General features: G+C 34.8%; 1 protein-coding gene across 5 annotated transcripts in view; it reads left to right on the top strand.

Moving 5' to 3' along the window:
• CDIN1 (CDAN1 interacting nuclease 1) overlaps positions 1-20,798 on the top strand; it is a 128,893-nt gene that overhangs the window by 82,560 nt on the left and 25,535 nt on the right. Inside the window, exon 11 of one of the 5 annotated variants that reach the window (XM_038179602.1) lies at positions 14,304-14,370. The exons of the other annotated variants lie outside the window; for them this stretch is intronic. Within the exon in view, the coding sequence (XP_038035530.1) occupies positions 14,304-14,355 (52 nt within the window). The 3' untranslated portion in view covers positions 14,356-14,370. Of the gene's footprint in view, positions 1-14,303; positions 14,371-20,798 lie in introns of those variants that run through there. 5 annotated transcript variants of the gene reach the window in all.

Raw genomic sequence — 20,798 nt, 5'->3', positions numbered from 1 at the left:
ATATTTTCATCTCCTGACTGTACATACTTCTTGTGCCTACAAGTACTCTTTCAGTGATTAGAAAAGTACCACTCTTTAGCTGATGAGATATATGTATCTTCTATTCTTAGTTATGCTTTCTATGTATTTTTAAGTTCTCTTCACAACTGTAACTAACAGAGATTGGGGATCACCTTATTTTCTTTTTTTCCTAAATAGTTGGCAGCACACTAATCAGGTCTCAGTGGGCCACACAGCTCACTTTTCTGCTTTTTTAACTGTTTTGCCATAACACTTTATTGGTTGTCATTTATCCTTAATTTATTAAATATAAGCTTATTGAAAACTTGCTTCACAGTTGTAGATGCAATATGTTATTGTCTGTAATCTCAGCCTGTGTTTCTCATCTGTGCTTGGACTGTATGTAAGTGGTACATAGAAAGTAGTTAAGGGAAACAACCCTTGAGTGTGTTTGTTTATGTACGTTACATATCCTAGAAAACTGCTAAGCATTTAGAAGTTGCAAGAAATGAATAGTGATCTGCACATCTACCTTGGAGGAAAGCATAGCAGACTTCACTTAGATTTCTGATTTTACCTGTGTCCTGGGAAATGGTGATGTTGCTGTTTGCCAGACCAATACTGTATGTGAATTTTGGAAGGTGGATATTCCTGGAAGTTTAAAGGCTGATTGAAGTGGGATAAGAGGAAGTTAGTTATTTCTTTCTCCCTGCAGGAGCTTAGACTGCATGATAAATCATATAGAGAGGAGTATAATTTAGCAGAAAATGTGCTGTGAAGGAATTCGGTCACACAATGCCTGTGACCTGTCCATCCCTGATTTTGAATATAGAGAGTAGTGATCTTCAGGTGATACTACTTCTGTTTTCCTCTGCAAGTGAGAACAATTGGTGTGATGTCAGTTGCCTTAACATTTAATCTGCCACATCTTCAGAAAATGGGCAGAAAGCCATGCATCCCTTCTACCTGAGGAGACAAGTAAGATGAATTGGCAAATTAGTTGAAACATTACTATATTAAAGCAAAAGCTGTTGACTTCTGTCTTTCGTCTTTGAGACCACCTATATTACATTCAGAAGAATGTAATTCAGTGTACCAACAAAGCCTTTGTGGTATTAAAGCTGATGCTAGCAGAGATTTCTGAGACTTTTTATACAAACAATAAAGCTACCACATTGCTTATCAAGCCACATAAGAAAATGGCTTGTGCTTCTCAAAGTTGCAGGCTGGTCACAAGAGATGGGCACGAACATCTGTCATGGCACTAGGAGGGGATTAGCAGTTGCATTAAGCTGTTATTCACTGGAAACTGCTGTCTGGACACTTTGAGTGTAAGAATGTATCAGTGGTAGTGAAATTACTATAATCTCAGAATATTCAGTTAAGGCTTCAGCATCATCCCCAAGTAGCAATTACTGTGTGTAGAAGTAGCAGAACTAAAATATGAGTATGAAGTTATTAATTGAGAGGTGATTAAGATCACATGTGATATCCATAGGAGATGTTCAGAAAGCTTAGTAATGGGTACAATAGCAATGATTAGGAGAAGGAATGCTGATCCCTTCATGCATGAAACAGTTTATCCCACTACGGAGCCCAGGAAACTAATAAAGCCTGTGTGAACCAAAACTATAGAGGCTTATTTTGGCCAGATTAAGACATTTTCTAGAAATGCTTTTCTTTTTTTTCCTTTTTGTTTTGGATGACAGGGAATAAGGAAACGAGCAGTTACATCTGGAAAGACAAATAGTAAATAGCATTATTTTAGAGTTACTCTCATCACAATAGGATCATGATTATTCTTGCCTTTGAAAATGCATGTTTTAACAATGTTCAAAATTATGAAAATAGTTAAATTGACATATATTCATTTTTTTAAATGAATTTTAGTGACTCAAATGCCCGTGATTCAGGAAATGTAAGCATAAATTAATCTGATATTGATTACAAGCCTGGAAATAGATCAAAAGAATACAAAATAGCTATTGCACATATACCTTGATAACTTTTGTAAATATTCATACATCAAACACACTCTTGAGGATTGCAAAGATTCTTACTTTTCAAAATGTTTATACTATTTCAATCTACTCTTTTATAGAAATGCTTTTCTTTATCAAAAGAGTTTTCAAGAAAAGTAAATGCCATGAATATACCCTGGGTTAGCAGACATATGTAAGCACTTCTTGTATTTCTTGAATGAATTTTGTATGTTTTTTCTTTCAAACCTTAGTTACCAGAAATTCACTGTGCGAATGTCATTATATGTTGTTTGTATCAGAATGAAAAATGCAATATGCTATATAATTGAAAATGTCAGCATTGTGAGAGGCTGATATTTTCCATTGCCTGCTAATACCAAGTGGAATGTTCAAACAGTTTTTAAATAAAAAGATAGCATTTGTTTTAGTCTATCAGTATCTAATTCCTGAATATGGTTGCCACACTACTGTTTTATCCCAGAAGGATCTGAAATCTGATGACAAACTGAAAACTGGAAAGAAAATGGTAGTGGCAACTAAAGCTCCCTATTTCTGTGTCATTTTTTAAAATGAGTAAAGAGAAGTAACTCTTTAGAGCTGATAAAGAAGTTTGAGAAGGAATTCAGAGACTTTTTTCCCTTTTTCATACTAGATTTCTAAGGAAATCTCTATCTGCTGAAATTTAGTATGGTCCAGTATTGATTATCTAGGCGTTCATAGGATTTAACTGAACTTGATCACAAATGATGAGTCATTTTGTGAGATAAGTTGATGTATCTGCTACTTGCATAGAAAAAAAAATATGCAACTATCCTGCCATGTCTTGAAGGTGTACGCATTTTTTTCCTCTAGATCAAACTTGCATTATACATAGATTAAAATTCCAGACTTCCATATGAATGTTTCCAAGTATTTTTAACATAGAAATAAATAGGGGTGCATATCTGTTATCCATCCACGAGTGGCAATGAATAGCTATACTAAGATATATGTTAAAAATACACAAGTATTGTTTTGCTTTTTTTTTTTTACACAATTACAACATGTTAACATTTACTTACTGATAACTATTGAAATTTTCATTGTCTCCTGAACTGAAAAGTATCAAGTCTCTTCTAGCCCCTGGGCCAAGGGAAATAGCAGAGGCAAAAAAAGTTCTCACACTTTCATAGTCATAGAAATTCTAATAAAATGTGCTAAGGATTGCTGTAGAACAGAACAAAAGATATTTTATTCTACAGAGTTTAATGTTCAAGTATAATACAAAAGTCAACAGATGTTTACAGTGGAGTGCAAAGAGGCAATAAGATAATATTGGTCAGCATAATATTCACTGATCTGAGTACGTCAGCAACCTGCTCCATTTTTCGTGTGTTTTGACAGATGAGAGATTCAGAGGAAAAGAACAGATTGCTTTTGTGAATGCTTCTTGAGAATTATTTCTAACCTTGAGAGGCAATTGAGGATAAGGGATAGAGATGGTTTGCCAGTTCAGTGTAGGATTTGATAGTTGGCCAGTGAATGGACAGAGATGATAGAACTGTGAAAGTCATATAGGTCTTTAGCAGGTCTTTAGAAGCTCTGTAACAGGTCTTCCACTTTACAGACACAAAGAAAGAAATTGCATACTTAAATAGTCATACAACTTTATTTTATTTTTTGCAAAATTCAGATGGAGAGGAGCAAGCAGATGGCACTGATTAAGTTCACACAAAGATACTTTGCTGCAATGAGGCAGAGAATAATTGAGCACCTGTACAAGAGGTACATCTTTGTAGATGTACTGAGAAGGTAGGAAAGAAAGATATCTTAAAGAATTAGCCAGATTTGAACATGTCAAATACAAGGAGCTCCAGAGAGAAGTCCAGATGGAAACTGATGTGAGCTACAGGTGTTTTTAATAGATGAGGTGATGTTGACCATAATGATTAAGAAAGAAGGGTGAGAGGACTAGAAAGTGAAAAGCTCTGTTTAGCTATGTTGATGCCTATCTAGTTACGAGATGCATAGAATAAGTTGTCAGGGTACAGGCACTGTCATTAGTTTGAACTGTTGTGAGACATACCTGGAAGAAAGTGTTTGGAGCTTTTGTCTGTCATCCCATACATTATTGACTGGTGCACCATGAAAAAGGAAGGACCCAGATATGACTTGATGAGATCTGTTATGATTCTAGGTCCATATATCCTTTATCAGCAATGAAATTTGTGCCACTCTTGGTTCCTGAATGCATACCTTGTATCGAGTTAGCTTCTGAAGGATTCACATCCTAAATGGAGTGCTTCAGCATTATGGAACCAGTAATGCAGATGTACTCACAAGAGGAAGCATTCAAATTAGTGTTTCTAAATGAGATTCTCCTACATAAGATTTAGAGAGGCTCCTTGGGAGTTCCCACAGAAAGCCATAGTAGAGTTGTGAAAGCTCTTCTAAAAGATGTTTAAGTCTTAAAGTAGAAGGCACATCATAAGAGTCAAGAAAACAGAGAACATTTCTTTGAAGAAATGTAATGGATGGTGTCAAAGGCAATGAAGTCAGGAGAAAATAGATGGAGGTTTGATTTTGAATGTAGCTGAGAGAAGAACAGCAGAGGCTTTGATGAAAGCAAGTACTGGTCTAAAGAAGGGCAGAATATTTGAGGAGAGCTGAAACAACAAGTATGGAAACTAGTATAGTCAGTTTATCACGTGAGTTTAGAGATGTATACATTTGTTGTGGCAAACTCCTAGGGATCCTAGGGTTCATATGTGGACCACAATATCTAGATGTATTCTAGAGAATATTTCTTGTTGCCATTGATCATCAAAAGATTACTAACTTTTGTGATTCATGTGACTTTTATTACAGATCATTTCATCTTACAGAACAATTAGCCAGTTTCCTTTTGAAGCCTGTCAAGGGAATCACAGATTTAATCTTTCTCCCTAAGATTTTGTGATTCCACAGGTAGCTGAGTCAACTAATGGCTCATTGCCAAGAAAGCAATTTCTTTCTTTGCCCCCTTCCCCACCTTTCTTTTTTTTCTATTTTTTCCTGCTTTCAAGAATTCTGTACTTCCTTGATGCTACTGTGGTATTGTCACAACAAACATAGCTCAGTGCTTCAGAAGAAAACTGTCCCACTTTGTTGGCTCTGTGTCCTCTGTGTCAGTGAGTTAGATCAGCTCATGGACAGTCTGTCAAGCACTGGAACTAGGTATTGCATTACCTTTGGATACCTCACTAATACATCTGACACAGAAACCATATTGTACATTTTTCTCTGTATATTACCAAATATACATAACTCTAAATTGGCTAAAAACATGTACAGCATTCCTGGGTACTGACTGTGTGAGATACCATTCACCTTCTAATTTTGTTTTTACTTTCTCAGTTCTTTCCGTCCACACAACAGAAAGTTGTAATGAGCAGGAAAAAATATTCTGGCCCCAAGTTCATCATTATACACTGTGTCAGGATGAAAAAAAAGATCAGGTATACAGTTTTTACAGCTTGTATAACAGTGCAGATGTAATGAGAGAATACACTTACTGTGATGGAAAGCCTGACAGGATAGACTTCATGCTAAAAGTCACGGAGGCATGTGGGACAAGAATGTCATGTGTGTTATGGAACCTGTTCTGTTATGTTTTTCCCAGACTTCATAGAGATAAATTGTAAGTCTCTTCAGTAAGACCTCTACAACCATTCCTGAGATTCACTGGAACAGAATTGGAGATTTTGAAGAGCTTAGACAGTTTGGGTGATCTCATTCCACAGAACTCAACATATGCTCCATTTATAGTCAATAGAAGGAGGTAGGGCATAATTAATCTTATCCTAGCATAAACATGTTTTGACAGTACTTATTGTCATTTTTTAAAGGTCCAGTGTGACTCACTCAGACCTGTGTGATTCAAAGGAGAAATATAAGACAAGAATCTGTAAGAAAACTTGGTGAATGGCAACCCTTTCAAATAGCATGTACTTCATTCATTCTTACCTGATTCAAATGCAACTGCATCTTAAAGGAAGATGCCATGAAAGGTTTAGACTTAGACCCAAGGTCCAAGACCAGCTTTCCAAATCCTTGCTGTTAATGCCTTTTCATTATGTCTATGGTTGTTGCCACTGTGTGTGTATTGATACACTACATCCAAAAAAAACTTCTGGGCTTTGCGTGGTCATGGCAAAGTCAGTAGAGCCAAACCCTCAAATTTCAAACATCTGACAGGGGAAGCCTACTCTCTGACTGAAACCAGAGAGTGGTGACCTCCATACGTGCCTGCTGAACCCATACTAAAACAGTGTCAAATCCAGTGGAGGTTTGAGTGTTCTTCTCCTTCCATTACAGTTGATACTGTTTTTTTTTAATTGAAATAATAGAAATTCAGTGGTTCAGATGTGTGAAAAGCCCATTCAGGTAACAGGTGACAAAAATAATTGAACAAACTATCTTTGTTAATGAGATAGATAGTTGAACATTATAATTGCCTGTTAGTGCAGAGCAACTTTGCTGCTGATTATCCAAACTGTAACTTGGATGGCATCCTGAACTGCAACTTCTTGGCTTATAAATTTATGAGCCTGGTGGTTATACTATGCTTAGAAGATGTGATAGTAGCAAGAGAAATGTTCTACCAAAAACATACTAATTACAATCAGAATTGGAAAGTAATCAACCCTATGGGAGTTCTAATCCACACATTATAGGTCTTTCTGTTTACCCTCCTACATGACAAGTATTGTATTTGTTCTGATCCTCATCCCCACAGTGGTAGTATTAGAAGATTAAATTATTTACCTTGATAGGGAGACGTTAGTTGTGCCATTGGATGGGATCTAGGTAGGGATCTTGGTTTTATTCAAGTGTTTTTGATCTAAGTCATGATATATTTTAACTTTCAGACCTGAAGATAGAGTGAGACTCTGTGATATTTCAGAGAATACCTGAGAAAGCCATAACTCAGATTAAATGAGATAAATCTGTTCTTTTTTAAAGCTTAAGAACAATGCCACTAATAGAATATAATTTGAATATGAAAGGTACAAAGAATACATCTTTCACATTAAAAATAAACACATTTTCTCCACTTCCAAAATAAAATACTAACAGACCAAAGACCTACATAACTTTTACTTGCCCTGCAGGCTATGGAGATTGTCAGGGGTGGGACAATAAATAGTATGGAAAATGTCAATTTTTGTACAGTTCTCTAGATGAAAGTCATTGCTTTTCTAGAGACAATACCTAGTTAGCCAGTAATTACATTGTACTCTGATTTCAATTTCTTGTGTCAGTGGCTCCTAATGTTCCCTCTTTTGTGGTATTGTGTTTGCCAGCGTTGGGTTCAGATGTGTGAAATGTTTTTTAGAGTTGCCTAGAATTCTAGTAACTGAAAAGTTCACAATAAACTTTTTAATACAGAGAAAAGGTATCATAGGTGTTAATAATGTATGGGATAACTTATGGGATTGGCTGTTATTCATGGTCAGAGCTTTATATTACAGATTAAATCTTGTGTTGCATACACCAATTCCAGACTTCTTTTAAAAATGTTAGTGGAGCTATTTCACTTGAAATATTTATGCTGTGTTTTAAACCAGCTGACAAAGTACAGTTTCATCAATCCTAATTTTGGTGATGTCAAAACACTAACTAAAGGAAAGTTATTTCATATACCTGTGCAAATTACGAATACAAAACCCTGAAGTGTCCATGCATTGCTTTGTTTTATTTGTCCTTTTCAAAAGACTGGATATTAAATACAAAATATTGCATCAGCAAATTTTAAATATATTGAGTTTATGAACTGTATGCGTAACTTAAAGGTTGGTATAGTAACATTAGCTCATGCATTTTTGAGATGCTTTAAGTAATAGGTAATTAACAGTCTTAACTAATCATCTAAGTACTGTATACAATGTAGGTAAATTAATGTCATGACAATTCGTGGACCCAATTCAGAACACAGTAATTGGTTTAAGTTCATAATTGAGATTGTTTGTCCATGATTTTTGTACTCAATACGTTTATATACATATTGTGGAATTTCTAAACTTAGTTATCAGAAGTGCTAATAGGTATAATGCTACTAATTGTGTCTTTGAAACCTGCTGATAAGAAGATACTGTGTCCTGATTGTCATCATCTTTCTTGTATTGCCTTGTAGATATATGTGTTAAGGTGGCTAGAGGTTTTGAAAGTGTAGCTGAGATGGATGTTTAATTATGAAGATGCAGAATGAACAGAATAGATTATGGAATAGGAAATAATAAAAAATTATAAGCTCTAATTTTGTCTCTTCTAGGGTACAACTGGTGCAGGCTAGCAGTGACAGAGGGGGTTGCTTCTGAAAGACATGTGAATACTCCATATGCAATTTTTAACCTGAATGGCTGAGCTGATTTTCTGTTTTAAAATTCGAAGTTACAGGAGATATAACTTCAAAGTGAATCAGAGCTATGTTTATCCCTCTTATATGTCAGAGTTTAAGTGCAATGTTTTATGTATACAGTCATCATGACAGTTAAAAAGGCTATAAAGAAAAGCAATTATATAATTGCTTTAAAGAATTAAGTAGCACAGATAAAGGCTTTTAGAAACTACAGAGCAGTTTTAATAATTATATCACCTGAAGTCAAGCTGCAAAATTATGTCCTAATTATTTGCAATGAGTAATTATCTATAAAGTTATAAGCTTTGAAAGATTTTATGGGAGAGTGGGGGAATTCTTTGATTATTTTTTTTCCCACACACACTAAAACAACACCCCATCATTTTCTATTTTAGCAGTTTCCACAACTTAAACATTAAATTCTTATTGTTGCTTTCTGTTATATTAGTAGTGTGTGTTTTGCAATTCTAATCTTCACGTTTTTCTTTCTTTATCACCAAAGTAGGCCTTTTGAAGCCAGGGAATTTTTCATAGCAATATTGACAGTGTTCGCATTTGCATGATGACAGCCAAGGAATGGAGCAGTAATTTTTGAAATTGCAGAAGTATTTAGAACACTGATAAAAGCTGAAATATATTTTTGATGGATTGAAGTTAAGCATACATGATTTTTCCTGCTGTCAAAAGGCTCTGAATTTAGTGAATATTTGCCTGCTGTGAGAATGCAAGATTAACATCACAACCATCACCCGGGCACCCAAACCCTGCAATTTAATAGCTTTTTAGGTTCTTTCCTTTTTCTAAACAGCAATTAATCTCATTTTAGTACAATTTTCTCGTTTCTGAAGTCGCTCATTGAATCGCTGTTTTGTTCATATTTGGCTTCAGCTCCTCTGCATAGTCATTAAAGTCCCAATTAATGTCACCTTTAGCTGAAGAGTACTCATTTTTATTGAGAAAATGACAGTTGCTGCCATGAGTAGTGCAGTGTAATATACATTAATTGCCCTGTAACACTGGTAATTACGAGTTTTTCAAGCCTCTCAGTAAACTGTCATGCCTAGACAAGACTGTGCTAAAATAGATTACTCATTAGGGAGACCTGTCCTTTTTTCTGGTGGGTTCTTAGTGTTGGTTTAAAAAAAATCTTGAGTTTGAACAAATAGTTGCCAAAAGCAATTTCCTACAACAACATGTCTGTGTTCGGTTTTCCAGCCATCACTTAAGCCTGCGGTCAGCAAACAGACAGGGTGCTGTGGACTCTAGAGATGTCAAGATTTCAATGTTTATTTACATGGATCACGAGGATAAGCTTAGCAATTTGTAATTCAGTGCTTAATATGGATGTTATTAAAGCCACCTTTTCCAGTGTTGTGTTTATAACAAGTCTACCTGATGTTTTAGAAGAACAGTCAATATTATCAATATTTTGTGCTCAAAAAGACTTCAACACTATGTTACTGACAGTCCAATGAGTTGGAATTATTAAATCCATTATCAAATAATTCTTATGTAGGAACAGCAGGGATTATGTTGTAGATTATGTGGAATGATTAGCAGCTATTTCAGGAACTGTATGGCTTTGCAAGATGTATTTAAAAAAAAAAAAAATCAGAAACCATATGTAGAAAGGTTGGTTAATATTATGACCCCCTCTGAAAATCAGACTCTAATAAGTATATTGTTAGAAGACCCCCACCTGCTGATTGACTTGGGATGTGGTGTGAAGCAAGCGTTCCTAATTTCAGAAGGAATGTATTTCACTGCTTTCTCCTTCTGTATCTCTGATATTTTATGTTTGTTTTTAAGGACAAAATAGTCTCCTTTACAGCTCATTGCGGCACTGAACTGACAAAAGAAAACCTTTGTTTTATCTTTGTTATAACACCTGCTTTAGGCAATCTGCTCTTTCGCGCTCTCTCTAAATGAATTTTGTCACAGCCTTTCATATTCTCTTGTGGTGATGAGCTAATGAAAGTAGATAGTACAATTTGTGCTGACCAGGTAGCAACTGCCAGCTTGCAGCTGAGGATAGTTTAAAGAAATAAATAAAATACAGTATTATATCACTGATTTATCCATTACATGACATTAATAGTGAGAAACCTTGGTGTGTTTATCTGTTTGTATTGGTGTGCATTTATCGAATTGTTTATGACAAGACTAATTGGGGTAATTGTAGACACTGAAATTACCTGTCAGCTATATGTAACCACACTCCCTTTCTTTCTGACAAATGATGACAACTGAGGGACCCCGTAGCATTACTCATGATGGCTTTTCGAGTGGTAATAAGGACAATAGGGGCCCTGGCTAATTTGACATGGACAGCCTTCACAACAAGAAGCCAGCTAAATGACTTGTCAGTAGGGGAAAGAAGTCAGAAAAGTAATGGAGTCCCCCATGGCGCTCTGACAGGGAGATGAGGCAATTTCAACGGAAAGTGAAAAGGCTTCAGTTTGTCAAGTATTTAGAACAATCAGAGAACAGCTAGAGGCTGGAACCTGACAATAAATTTGTGAACCATGGTAGCAGTTTCATATAGGTCAGTTATTTCATAATGGCTGTGAAGCTTTCAGAGGTTTCTGCTTTCGTAGCATACTTCACATCAGCCAACTGGTGCTTTGTCACCTTAAATTTGTGCTTCACTTTACACAGTAGGAATAATGGTTAAGGTTACAGAGGAACGGCAGTGTAAGACAGCATGATTTGCAGACATCAATCTGTTGAAAAATAAACAAAAATTTAGATAGTAATAGTGTGATTGCATCCATTACAAGCTAGCTGTGTTAACGTGTTCTTTATGATTTTGGCCTGCACCCTTTTTATGGGTAAGTGAAGTACTTTATTTCTCATGGACAAAACTAATAAAACATAACCCCCTGTTCCTATCCTTTCACCTACTGTACACAGTTAAAATTTCCTAAGGTTCATTTCCTGCTGCTTGCTCTTGAAATGTATTCCAGTTCTACAGTTATGACATCTATTGAGACACTCTAACAGTTGACACAAAAGCAGAAATTGTGATTTTTTGAGTGCTCAGCAGAAGATGATGTTCTTAAGGATTAATAAAAAAAAAATCAAGCATTAAATACCAGCTCTGTGTCCCACTGATAGTAGTTCTTTTTATCTGTGGCTTCAGGAGTCTGTTAGTTCTTTTTCTATCAGGTCCTTACCTGTTTATTTGCATTGAGATAAAAAGCCAACCTATGATTAAAGCATAAATTCAGTACAGCACTCTGCCTTCTGAATTCCTGACACAGACTTTTGAATTCCTTACAAGTGTTTATGGATTGAGCACAGATTTAGTTAGAAGTATCAACTTGTCCTTTTTGGCAGAGATTGTTTTGTTAAAATGTAGGATTGAATATATTCATTTTAATGTTTTACTTATGGTCTGATTCCTTCATTTTACCAACTGTCCTGTTTCTTGCACATTTTGAAGCCAGTGCAGCAACTGTTTGTGTGAGAACTGTGTGGATTCTAACTTTTTTTTTTTTTTTATAAGTGCTTCAAGATACCTCACTGCATGACCAACACATTTCTTGACCTGGTCTTAGTAGATTCACATACATAAACATTTTCTCCTCTCTTCTCAGTCATTTAAATGCATAACATAGAGGTCTTAGAATAGAAAATTTCTTGTGCCATATTTAAAAAGTAAGGCTGCTTTGTTGACATGAATCTTGCTCCCCCACACCACCCCCATCAATCACCCTTTCCTCATTTTTTCCAGTTATGCTTTTGCTCTGTGAGTCTCATTATTCAGATTTGAAGGAATCTTAATTTAGGCCATCCAAGAATTTCACCCTTGATTCCCAATACCTGAACAATTCAAAACTATATTGTATTTCTTCTGTTGTAGTGATTTTGTCAAGGAAATCTCTTAGTAAATTGAAGGAGCTTGTTATTCTGCAAGACACACCATTTAGTCAGAGGTTATAAATGGAGTTTTCCCTCTCCACAACAACAAAAAAAACTATGAGGTGATCATTTAAACATGGTATGTTCACACCTGAATCTCCTTTATTATGGTTGCCTGTCCTGCACACGTTCATCTCAGTTTGCCAAATATTCTACCAGTTATTTTCTAAGATGCTTCTCCAGCAGAAGTAAAGAAATTATCAACATATGGTACAGTGGCACCAGGTCTCTTCTCCTCTGAATAATGCAAAATCTTCCCTTTTTTTTGTCTGAAAAAGCTTTTGAGGTGTTCACATTGAAGTCTCTTCAGAACACTACAAGATTAGGGTTGTTTGAACAATGAGATGAAGAATTGCTTCAACATGCTGTCTCTTGGCCTATTTCGTCCTTCATTACTAGTGGTATCACAAGGGTGTGAATGGGGCAGAATCTGCTCCATCAGGCTCTTTGGTGCAGCTGTCACTGTGGATTGCTTCAATGTCAGTCATGCATATAATTGTTTCATTGCTAGTAACTGCCTTTAATACTTCCACTGACCTTATTAGCTCATCTTATCTCATCAGCTTTCCAAGAGATCTTGGGGTGAGGGTTGTTTTTTATCACCTCCTTTTCCTCTCTCCCTACCTCCATATGCCCTAATGTGCTTGGTGCTTAAATGTTGTTACCCAGACCTTGATCAAAACAAGAAGCTGATATAGTCTATTTTCACTCTGTGCTGTCTGTGGTCCAGCTGTACGACTCCTGCTAAAGTCAACAGTGGCATCCAAATGGTTGAAATTCCAACTACGATTATTCCTTTCCTTTCTTGACATATTTAAGTTAAGCAAATATGTAATTAAGTACTATATGCAAAATTATGTATAAAATAGCAAATTAAAAATAATAGATACGTATTAAATGTGTAACAAAATACAGACAAATTCAAACCTGGCAGCAGAATGATAGGTATGACCCACACTCATTGCAATTCATTTTATCTTAAAGCTCACTATTTTGTTTGGAAGATTTTTTTTAATTTGTTAAACAATATCCTTTTCCATTTTTTGTCTTACTGTTTGAGAAACAAAGTTTAAAAAAAACTAACACAATAAAGGAAGACAGAGAATCAAAATAAACTGTTCAGTGTTTAGGAAAATGGCTTTCTTTGAAGAAAATATGTCTTTAAAGTATCTTAGTCTATAAGTATCTTTAAATAGGCAGTATCTTCATAAGTATCTTTAAATATCTTCAATGGCACCATGATTTTGGGAAGTTGTTTCACAGTGTATTAGAAATACCTGTCTTCTAATGATGCTGGTTGGAAATTGTCCCTCATAACTTTTACATCTTTATTTCAGTAAGAAATTTCATTACTAAGCTTGATTTAGGAGGTATTTTTGGTCTTTTTATCACATTTACTACAGGTCTTCGAATAAGAGGATTTTTTTTTTTTCCTAAGGCAAATGCCTATTTTATTTATTGCAGGAGATATTAGAGCTTTGGAGGACTGACAGAAGTTGTGCCTTGTGGCAAGAAGTATCTATTTTGGGAGGAATGAGGACAGTGTAGTTCTGCTGGAGGAAATAGAAGAATATTTCCTTATATAGTGGATTAATTTCACTAAATATTTATTTAAAAAATAGGCTTAAAAAAACAAAGACATTCTTTATAAACTTATCAAGACTAAACTGATTTTTTTGTAGCAATTTGAATTCAATAATTTTACTCTTCAAGAAAAGTGAATCTATTCACATTTACAGAAGGGAAAAAGCTGAGTAAACTCTGAAAAGTATTAAATAGATATATCAAAGTTCTGCATCTAATCTTACTGAAGTAATGGAGGCTATTTTCCATTACCAGACCTTTGAATACCTGCCAAGTTTTGGTACTGCTCTATGTACTTAGGACTTTTTCATAAATATTGTCATTATATAATATTGCATAGGTCTACTGTTAGTATATTCCAAAATGTGACATGAAATCAGTGCAGAAAATGCTTAAATGGAATTTTACGTTTTTATTATTATTATTATTTATAGGTATGCAGGAATTAGTCAAGTTTGGTTTTTGAATTCCTCTCACTCTGACTGAAACCAATACAGCCAATGACAGCCTCAGTTCCTGCATTGAGTATCCCTGGAATAGAAATGCAGAACAGAATCATTTACACCAAAACCACGAGCAGGTCTTTATGTATCAATTATATTTCTGTTTCAGCAGGTACTGCCCACATGGGTTTAAGTGATGTGTACATCATAAGTCTGGGTTTACCTAAATATTCTGCAAATATAAAATCCTTTGCAAGTATACTACATCAAATATAAAACTTAGAATTAATGAAACTACAGTGAATAATAACAGATTATAGTTATGATGGATACTAAATCTGTGGATTTTTTGGTTGGTTGGTTGGTTGTTTTTTTGTTTGTTTTGTGTGTTTTTTGTTTTTTTGTTGTTTTAAGTTCACAAACATTAAGAAAATGTTCTGCTCTTTCCTATTTCTTTATTAAATCATAGAAAGAAGTGTTTTTGCAGAAGTACAGTACCATGTTTAATTCTTAAATGCAGAGCTCCCTTGTATAAAGAAAGATGTTTAAAACCCTTTATACAGTGTAATGCTAACTGCTCATTCTAAATTCCTGCAATGTATTTACTTTATTTACTTTATTCCAAGGAAGTGGTCATTGCCTGTGTCATTAGCAGGTATAAACAGGAGATGAAAAATCTGGGATATTATGTAGGTTGAAATGTAAGTAGCTTTACACAGAGGATAAGTAAATATATTTAGATATGATAAAGTTACATATATCTAAAGCTTTGTATATTTTCACTAACAATTTTAATTGCAAAATAAATTCAAATGACATGAGCTGCATTTGCCCAATATGTAGTCTTAATATCTTTTCAACTATCTATTCCAATAAGTGTAATAACTTTCATTTGCTTTCTCAACATGTTTTTTCCTTCTCAGAAAACTAAGGAAATAGGTCAACCATGAAGTTAATAGACACTGACACTGTAAAATCGGAAGAAGCGTCTTCTAGATACAAAGAAAAAAAAACAGCAAAAGTCAGTTTTTCTGTTTGGACATCCAGTAGGTGATGGAGATCAAGTTAGCATCTTTCATGCTCATGCTTGAGTAATAAAAAGAGGGTTTTTTTTTTTAGTGGAAGGAGATGGTTTAACTTTTCTATTTCCTCTTTTTTACTTTCTTTAACCTAGCATTGTCATCATCTTTGGTTCATCTAAGTTGAACAGTTTTTTACTACTCAAGTTTCTGTGTCAGTAAGGTAAGTCTAAGAACTGGAGGTGAAAGGGATAAGCATAGGTATGTCAAAAGCACCTAGCTAGTTATTTCATAGCTAATTGAGATGGAAGTATATGTATGTAAAAGCATTTATTGTTAGACATAATCATAAAACAGTGATTTTTTTCATATAATTCTCGCCCTTAGTATATGAAAATCTGCATGTGTATTGTAAGCATGCAGATTTACTAATAAATGTAAAATCTCTGCACTGACCTGAGGTGCTAGTAGCAACTGGATTGCTATCTCTCTATCAATTTTACTGTACACCTGCTCATCCAAAACAACAAAAAAAATAGATGTCTTTTGATTTTTACCGAGTCCAGATTCATACGCAAAGCCTAGAGTCACATATAAGTTAAGTATCAGTAAAAGATGGCCTGAAATAAATTAATCTGGTTAAATGATAGCATATGTAAAGTGTCTATTCTAGTTCATGGGTGCAGGCCTAAGCTGTCATTCCAGCAGCTGGCAAAGCTTGGAATAATTGGAAATAATCAGTACACAACATGCTAGTAATAATCAATTGCATTAGGAATTCTATTGATGACCAAAATGCCATTTGCTATTTTTATTGCATTTTATTGTATTTAGATTGTAATTTAACAGCCTTCTAATTAGTTTTAACTTGGCTCAATTTAAAGTAGTAAAACCTACTTATCTAATAAGTGGCACATGTCATAAAGAAACATACAACGTCCTTATTTCCGCTAGGTCACTCATCCATTAAATAATTAACTGAATTTTAGTTTTCCCCACTTTTTTCAAGAAAAACAATACAATTGAATTTGTCCTTTTCCCCTTCCCCAAACAAAACATAGAAACAACCTTCCCCCTGCCCCAGCTGCATTCTTAACTGTTAAAATATCCTAAAGCACTCGATCACGTTGCATTTTAATTTCCAAGCCATGTGTTGCATTAGTGAAGTACACATGTTACTGATTTGAGCTGAAAGTTCTCAGTCTGTTTAGCAGAACACCAGGCTGGCACGAACAAGGTCCTTGCTAGGTCAAAGGCCTGGAGTTGACATCTTTCTTAAATCTTACTTTTGTGAAAACTAGAAGCACAGGTCAGGGCACCTAGCTGATGGCATTGCCTCTTACAACCATTGATTAGATTAGCTCAGTATTTATCAACTACACAGAGACTAACACTTAACCTTTTAACTCAAGAGTCTTGATGTATCCTTATTTTTTAATGAGGATGTTACTGTCCCAAAGTGTTAGCTCCATACCCTTAAAGCTTTTGTGCACAGTTTTTTCTCATTTTTAGCTGCCTAACAGGATTTAAATACTTCATAATACCACAAGACATGGTGTTTCTAATTGCGGTTTGTTTTGAGGGCACAGATTGTGTAATTTGCTATAAAACAACTGAAATACTATCATATCTGTTCAGTTCTAAGATTTTGCTTGTATCTGTTTCATTAATCTAGATTTCAAGACAGGAGATGGAGTCTGCAGCTGGCTTGAATGTTAGCTGTTTATCCAAAATTATTAATTGAGAAATATTTAAATTTGGGTTTTCCTTGGAAAAGATGTAGTTTCATAATACTTTGGAATTACCTAATTATCTGTTACTCGTTCTGAATATAGACCCTAATTACCCAAGGCTTGAAAACTGATTCACATCTCTACAACGAGCAAAATTGCGTATGATCCAATATCTGCCAGACTGGATTCAAGTTTTCCTTCTCTTGGAATTTGGGGCATAAAAGTGAGAGATTTTGTCAGTTACAAGTGTGAGAATTACAAAAAGAGTGTAAAAAGTACTGTCATGAGAGAGAGAAAATAATTCTGAACTTGCTGATTGATTGCAAGAGTTGCAGGTCATGCTATAGAAAACAGTAGGCAGGAAAGAAAATACAAGAACGACGGCAAATACAGGATTGTACAACTTCTACGCAAGTAACACAGAGTTCCTGATGATACAGTGAGGTGAGAGGCGGGTACCTGGGGGCTGTAGTCCATGCAGATCTGAATCAGGTTCCTCTGAGTCCTAATAGAGGCTGAGACAAATCACAGCAGTGACAAGCCATGACCTAGCAGTAGAGTATCCACAACCAAAATAAATAATAAAATAAACCACCTGAAATACTGTTGTGTGGCTAAGTAATGGGAAGTAAGTATAAGAAGTAGTTACTATAGTGGCAACAAGAAAGGTTAGAAGCCATATCAAAAAGCTTCTATACTGCTTTTAGTTGGGAGAATTTCTATTAGGCAGTAGTAGTAACTACTTTCTACCTGCTCTGGCTTAGCTTTGTAACTCCTGGCAGCTAGTTACTTTACCATGAGCAGCTGCGGACATAGCACCTAATTACTGCCCTTTGACTCTGCGTGTGCTGCTTTTTATTGAAAAGGCCTATGTTAAGTACAGATTTCTTTAGGACCCCAGCATCAAGAGCTCTGTCCAGGTTACAAATCAGGGAGGAGGCACAACAGAACAGCTCAAGAATAAAAGGCTCTGCAAAGTTAGTGGGAGAGAGTTGATTAGCACCTGGATGTGTGTGGCCTGGTTTATACATCACCTGCTGAAACTGCACTGTCAGCAGTGAAGAGTGCCTTCAGTTGGCTAGAATAATCTCTGCTGCTACTCCTACTTAAAAAGAAGTATAAAAATTCCAATATGAACGCTTAGAGTCTCTCATTATTTTCTAGTTGTCTGAAATGGAAATTTCTACAAAGGAGGCCAAATAGAACAGTAGTTTGGTTTGGCGGGTAGATTTCCTTTTTTAATACCGACAACATTCTTAGATCCTTTCTATGTTAACGTGATGTCCATAAATAAAAACTCAAATGCGTGAAAGTGAAGAAGAAAATGTACTGTACAGTTTCTATTTCGAAATCCCAGTTTGTAAACAAGACAGAGAACACTAATGTTTCTTGGAAAAAAAAAAAAGGGTGAGAAGAGGGAACCTTCCTGTTTATGTCTTTCAAATGTCATAAAACCAGATTTTGAAAAGTAATGGTATTTTCAGATTATTTTTCACTGTCCTTTAGCCTGAGCACTTGCACTCCATGCCCTAACTCCAGCCTCGGTGTTCTGTGGCAGACTCCCATCCATCTCTGTGTAAATAGAAGTGTTGTTCTGGTCCTCCAGTTAGGAACAAGCTTGGTCCTAAATTCCAGCATCTGGGAATGGAAGGAGTAGCCTGACAGCAGTAACCAAACAGATCAAGACACAACTTAATACTAAACATAAAAGTTTCGTTAATCTGGAAGAGAAACAGCAGCAGAGGGACTTGCATTTTTTATTACTGAGTCTCACGTTATCTAGTCGTACGTTAACAATTTATTTTCCTGCTTAACTTAACCCTTTGATTAGCCAGATGACTTCAAAAGTAGGCTCTATTTTGAATCTGTTGTGATACTCAAAGCAAACTTTGTTTCCTAAAATTTAACTATATGCCCTTCAGAAAATGTTGGACTTCACACTTACTTCAGTCTCACTGCAGACTACAAAGTCAATTTGAATACCATTTAGTACATTTGAAAGCAGTTATTCTATTGTTAGTAATATAGTTAGTAAAAAGTAAAACAACATGTTTAGTTTTAGTCAAATTATAGTTAGTGGAAATTAACGTACAGCTCTCTAAATTGAATTCGTTTGAAACAGCTTGGATCTTAGACATTACTCTTCATGTTCTAGGAAAAACAAGCCTCAATATGATGAAAGCTGGGTTTAAAAACCATGGATGTATTCTGTAGCTAAAATAAAATGGTGGAGCTTAATTGCTGTCACCAAACCTATCTAGTTTAGGTTCAAAACACGAAGTGTAATGATAATAAAAATGTCACAGTAGTCTTTGGCTTCTCTAAGACAATGTTTCATCACATAGTAAAAAAAACAAGACAAATTAACTTTTTATTGTTCTCCATTGTTTAAGAGGGGGAAAAAAAGTTTACTTGAATATATTGATATATTAAAGTATTTTTGATTTGTTTCTCAGCACTTCCTCTTAGTATCAGCTTACATTTTTAAATGTATCAAAATTTTTAGTATCAGCTAATATTTTAAATGCTAAAAATATGTACAAATATTTTTAAATATTTTTGAATGTAATATGACATTATGATATCTGACAAAAAATATTTTAGATTTCTTTGGTTAGATATCATAATATCTATCATATTACAATCAAGCTTCAATCATATCAAGTTTCCTGTTCACAGGGGGAAAAAAATGTAATGGTAAATAAACTATTTTAACACTCTGTATTACATCTACATTATTTTTAAGGTTGCATTCATTTTGTGGGAATGCCTCTTTCTTTTGTTAACAGTGAGCAGGACAGTGGGCACATGCCTAAATCCACGTGAAGACAGATTCTACAGCATGCATGTACTAAAAGCTATATCAAATCTTGAGGAATTGTAGTTTTGGAATATTTCAGTGGGTAATTGTAGAACTTTCAGAAATAATGAAGTGGAATATCTCAACTCTCTTGCCAGATCAGGTGAATGTGTCTACCAGGGCTCAAGACAGACTTGCCGTAGGGTGAATTTTTACTTACTTTTGTTTAAATGTATATGATTTAGAGATACTGAACAGTCTTATATTTTGCTCTTTAAAGCAACTAAATTATTATTCTCCAAATTAAGCAAGTTGCTTGGTCACTTTCAACAGAGAAGAAAAAGCACAGTCTGTAATACATCATGTACATTTGTTTTCTCTAGGTACATCAGAGAGTTAAACATCTAGCAGAAAGCTATTTAAGTTTAAGGATAGTAATAGCATGCAAAAGATGTTTCTAGCCATTGAAAAAAAACAGACTAACAAATCAGGAGTTTTGGTCAGGACAGCAATGAAGTTCAAACTAGTTTTCCAAACTGATAAGTAAAAAACTAACAATTTTGTAGTGAACTTCAGTCTGTGTATGAAAACTTCTTTGTTTTTGTTTTTTTCCAAGCTATACATTTATTATAAAAATATCCACTTCAACAGTACTTTCTTTATTTCTTTCTTCTTAAAGTCAGTCATTCAGAAAATATGCAACTTTCTCAGAGCAATGTCTTGCTAAATTTAGTCTGTCCTGCAATAAAAGTTGTACTACAATATTCATGTTGATTTTGTACATATGGAATCAACTACACTGAAAATAAGTTATGCAATCTTTTTGCTTTACAAAACAAATAGAAATAAATACACTAAGACAAATATTTTAAATTCCTTTCATGCATTGTTTTGAGTTCAGATGAAATTTATTCTAAAAGGAAAGCATTTGCCA

Source organism: Anas platyrhynchos, chromosome 5 (assembly GCF_047663525.1).
Source record: "Anas platyrhynchos isolate ZD024472 breed Pekin duck chromosome 5, IASCAAS_PekinDuck_T2T, whole genome shotgun sequence".
NCBI lineage: Eukaryota > Metazoa > Chordata > Aves > Anseriformes > Anatidae > Anas > Anas platyrhynchos.
Note: the sequence above shows the minus strand (reverse complement) of the source record. Positions and strands in the feature narration are given on the sequence as shown.